The sequence below is a fragment of the Amaranthus tricolor genome, chromosome 4 (assembly GCF_026212465.1).
Source record: "Amaranthus tricolor cultivar Red isolate AtriRed21 chromosome 4, ASM2621246v1, whole genome shotgun sequence".
Classification (NCBI taxonomy): domain Eukaryota; kingdom Viridiplantae; phylum Streptophyta; class Magnoliopsida; order Caryophyllales; family Amaranthaceae; genus Amaranthus; species Amaranthus tricolor.
The window spans coordinates 8,746,812-8,752,000 of NC_080050.1; the positions used below are offsets into that span (position 1 = coordinate 8,746,812).

At 33.5% G+C, this 5,189-nt stretch overlaps 1 protein-coding gene across 1 annotated transcript; it reads right to left on the reverse strand.

Annotated features, from left to right (window-relative positions):
* Window positions 1–1,811: 1,811 nt before the first annotated feature.
* Window positions 1,812–4,984, reverse strand: LOC130810695 (protein NRT1/ PTR FAMILY 7.3-like). Its single transcript, XM_057676832.1, has 3 exons — window positions 4,957–4,984; window positions 3,346–3,601; window positions 1,812–2,658 (listed from the first exon to the last, which is right to left on the reverse strand). The coding sequence occupies exons 1-3, from the start codon at window positions 4,982–4,984 to the stop codon at window positions 1,812–1,814; spliced, it is 1,131 nt and encodes a 376-aa protein (XP_057532815.1).
* Between the last annotated feature and the right edge of the window lie 205 nt (window positions 4,985–5,189).

Below are 5,189 nucleotides of genomic sequence, written 5' to 3' on the forward strand. Positions count from 1 at the left end.
GTTTAGAGTCTTGTTTGATATTGCATGATATTGATTGTATGACTCTGATAGTAAGGTAACGTCGAACCATGGACCCGCATGTAAAATCCCGGCGCCCGTGTTAGCCGGCACGTAAAATTCGGTGTCAGACAGGGGGGTCCGAGAAAAACCCATCCTGTGAAGTCTCGAGCATAACAATATTGAGAGGAGTGACGACTCCCACCACAGTTAGGATTTAGGACTACGGTCCTCACCTAACCAGACCCTTACATATATTAGTTGTCATTATTGTTGTGATCTTGTGATGTGTTATGATGGTAAAGTTATGAGGCTTAATTGAATTTGATTAAATAAGCATTAAGGTCACCAAGTATTTAGTAACAGTAATGAACTTCTGCAAGTATTGAGAATGTAACTTAATGGCTTAGTAAAGGTCAATAATGAGTAATAACCTTCTATATTGTGCTTGATGATTATTTTGTAAGCATGATTTAACTATGGCATCATAAGCTTGTTGAGAAAATTGTACTCGGCTTTATCGCTGACCGATTTAATTGGCTGTCATCCGTATTATGGTTGACAGTATTTTGCAGGAAAATTTAGCTCAGGTTTCGATCCAGGCTGCAACTTTAATTATTCTATCAAGGACTTAGCTTCAATGATTTTACTTGATGACTATATTGTACTTATTTTTTTTATCGTATTTAAGTAAACCTTATTTTATATTTTCTCAGTTGTAAGATATTTTTTTACTTATGTTTTGAACAATTTTAGTTTAAATGGTTTTTAGCAGTTCGGCGTTTTACACTTTCGCATTATTTATCTTAAGTATAATTATTAATGTTAATTATGTATCGAGAGTGCCGCTCCTGCTACACTCTTTATCTGATTTTGGCTCTTCATAGCCTTCATTTATCTGTGCAGTCTATTTATGAGTGTCTAAAAGTACACAGAAGCTGATCACATTGCACCAATGAGAGTGTATACTAGTATTACAGTGATAGTCTTTTAGATGGTAAGGTTGCTTCTTCAACCTTTTAGGCCTTTGTGATGGGAAGACACTTGTTCTGTTTTTAGGTAATTCATTACAGTCATAATGTAAAGGATCCTTGATGGGTGAAACTTGTGTGTTTGGTTCTTTTGTATGATTGTGATCCTCAGAATCAGAATTTTGAGAGTCTAGATTAGATTTAGGCACAAATATGTTCTGTATTAGTGTAATATCAGGTGTATTAAACCTATATGGGAAACATTTCTCATGGAATGTTACATCCCTTAATTTTCAGGATCATTGATGGAATGTTACACAAACACAACCTTAGTTTTCAGATTATACACCCTGTACCCTTTTTGGTGTTGAGAACACCCTATGAATACACATGGGTCTGCCCTTTCTGAAAGTTTGTTTCTATCCCTTTTTAGTGTTGATGCAAAGCATAAACATCCAAATACTTAGTATGAGTTAGTTATAACTGACTAGTTTAGAATGTGTGCTAGGCAAGTGTGCTTTTCTTGAAGTCTCACTATGTATATACATTAGACTCTCTTCACACCTTTGTTATTGAGAAACATCATTCATATGTTACAGAGCTACAATAATGCTTCTAATTTACATATATCATGTTTAGGGGCAGATCTATACCCAATCAATGTTGTCAACTGACAATATTAAACTTATGTATACAATCATACATCTAGAGATGCTAATATGTATTGGTTAATCAAATTGATATAAAATTTTATATGCGACAATATTGACCTAGAACTTTTATTATCAACATCATTTGATTTTATTTTATATCTGCCACTAATCGTGTTGATAATTTGCTTAATTAGACCTCCATATTTTCTTCATTTTTGGCATTGTTTGCTTCTTTTGACTCTTCAGGCTGAATATACTTGTAAGAACTTGCATAAAACATGTAAACCATAAAATCCACAGCCGTAAGAGCTGCCAACAAGAAGAAAAACCTCTCTAAGTGACCCTCATTTAGGTTTTCTGGTATCCATCCGGGCATATTGTTTCGCGTAGTTATCTTCATAATCATCGTAACTATTACGCTGCTCGTGTAGTTTCCAAACGACATGGACAACATACAAAGTGCACTTCCGAAGGTCTTTAGACCATCGGGTGCTTGTCCATTGAAAAATTCTAATTGACCCACGTACATAAAAACCTCGGATGCTCCTATCAGCATGTACTGAGGTACTTGCCAGAAAATGCTCAACGAGCTAGCATTTTCAAAGTTCTTATAATACCCTTTTGCGTATTTTAATCTGAAAATCTCAACAGTCCCGGCTGTTACCATAGCTGAAATTGCAAGTATTAGACCGATTCCCATCCTTTGAAGCTCAGTGAGATCTTTGTTTCTTAGTCGGATAATGAAGGGACTTATAACACGACGATAGATGATAATAAACGATACAACACTAATGATGTCAAAGACTGACATGCTTGCTGGCGATATGTGAAACCGTCCTATGGTCGTGTTCATTGCAGCACCTTGCTCCACAAACAGGGATGCCATTTGAGTGAACACTACAGAGTACATAATGGTACAAATCCAAATTGGTAGAAGTCTTAATATGCATTTCACTTCTTCAACTTGTGTAACAGTACATAAATTTCTTTCATCATAATCTGAAATTATGCTGATAGTCGCGGCTTTATCCAAGAACCTAAGACATTACAATGAATTAGTAATCAATTTTTAACATAATTTCAGCATGTAACCAACTCAACCCAAAACTTTAGCTGGTGGTTGAGGCACTAGGATATATATTATACGCCTCTTCACAAAAGATCTATTTGGGCTAGAAGTGTGGATGTCGTACAAATCCTCCTCATCCTTGGTACTAAATATTTCACTTTAAATGAGTGATGGTTCAAATTTAAACTCATGACCTCTTGCTACGCTGACTTCTTTTTGATACTATGTCAAGAAATTAAGCCGATGATTGGGACCATTGGCGAATCCAGAGTTAAAACTTACTTTGGGAGCACAAAAAACAAAAAACTCAAAAATTCATATATATATATATATATATATATACATATTTTTTGGATCCAGATCCGATGGGTCTCAAAATTAACACCCAGACCTTAAAAAAGGGGCGGGTCCGGAGCGGGTCCAACAGGGTCTTGGACCCATGAGCATCTCTAATCGTCACCATAGATTTTTTTATTTTAGTGAAATCAAGGGTGTAGAGTCCTTTTTACCCTTTTTATTTTCAACACCCTACTCATTGGATTCTTTATATATATATATATATATATATATATGTATATATATATATATATATATATATTTATGCTGTAGTTTATACACATACTTGTATTGCAAGAAAAACACGATCAAAACTTACATTAGTCCTTTAGTATGGGAGATCATCCTCCTACCAGTTTTGGAGTAGGTATGTGCATCCAATTCATATAAATCTTCTGCATTTGGTAAGACCTTAAAATTCCATTTCCTAAATGCAGCAACAAACACTTTGCAAAATCTCATAACAGGATTTCCTTGAGTTTTGAAGTGTCTGTAACGAGGCGTGCCACCAAGAAACAAGGCAATTTGTCTATATTTTCTATCAAAATCCTTCCCCTCCAAATCTTCCCTTTTCTCTTTTTTTTATCCAACCAAGAGATTCTCCATGCTTTCAATTTCTTCCCCTTCCTTCCCTTATATTTCTTTCTATGCAAACATAGTCTATAATTGCATATGAAATTTGGAGCACGAATTGAAGTAAAGAGAAGGGGTGAAACAAGTGTGACACAAACAACACAACACATACTTTAGGCACTGCTAGGAATTGCTCGTTCGAGTAGCCATATATATATATATATATATATATATATATGTATATATATATATATTTTAAGGCTCTAATTCGAATTTTATATTTTATATATATATATATATATATATATAAATCTAGATCTTTTGCGAATTATAATTTTAATGTTTTTGTGTATTACAACCGCCAAAATTTCAACATTTACAGCGTTTCGGACAAATCACAGAATCATATATAAATAGATAGATAGAGAGAGATGGAGAAAACGTCTTAGCTTAGTACATGCGTACAAATATACATCAGGTTGGAGTGTTTAGGGGAGCTATATGTTGTTTCGAGGGTTATATATCTTGCTATATTTGTGACACGTGTTATAAACAAAAACTACACTTGAAAATTTCAGGATTGACATGTATTCAGTTCAAGACCGACATATATTCAGCTCAGATATATTTTTTTTCCATTGAAAGTTTTGACTTAAAAAAGTGTCTCCACTTTAACAAGTTATGTCACTCTCGAATTGATATAAATCACTCCCCACCCTATTCGTATTTACCATTTGTACTAAATTATCATTTTTTACTTGATCTTGCCCATATATACATAATAAATTATATATAAATTAATGAAATAAAAATAGTTATTATGTACCTTTTTGTAAAATTTGAAGTAACCCATGAACGTTAATTATAGTTGTTGCTTTTTGGTTTAAGGAGAAATTTGATTTCAATGAAAGAAGAGGAGGAAGAGATGAAAATGTTAAGTCTTAAGTGCAAATAAAAGAGTAAGCAAAACAATGGTATATATAGAGCAAAAAGAGGGCATTAAATAACTCAATTTAATGCATTGTTTATAAAGTAGTCCTACTTATTCGATGATGTTCTTGCAAATAGAAAGAACAAAATAGGATACATCCTGCTGACCTTAATGAAAAATTTAATAAACTCACAAGATCATGGGAGTAAATAGCTGCAGAAACTCGGTTGAATATGAACTAAATGTCAATCAAGCAACTCAACAAAAAGTTTAAGTTGGTATTAAAGCCCCTGACATTTTATATACTTTAACATATCCCCTCACGTAAGAGCTTTTGCGCTAGAAGTGTGGATGCAACACAGGCCTTATACCTGACGCTCAATATTCTAGTTTAAATGATGAGTGGTTGAGATTCGAATCTGTGACCTTCTGTCACGCTGGCTTTTGATACCATATTAAGGAATCAACTCAAATAAAAGCTTAAGCTGACGATTGAAGCCCATGATATGTTATATACTTTAACCCTAAACTCCCTTAATATCACTTAATGACTTTAAGTTTAAATAGTTATTTTTTAATCAAAATAAATTAAATAAGATTTTAACCGTGTTTTGTTTTAGTAATAGTTATAGATAGATGTTATCCACAGATTCATTTGA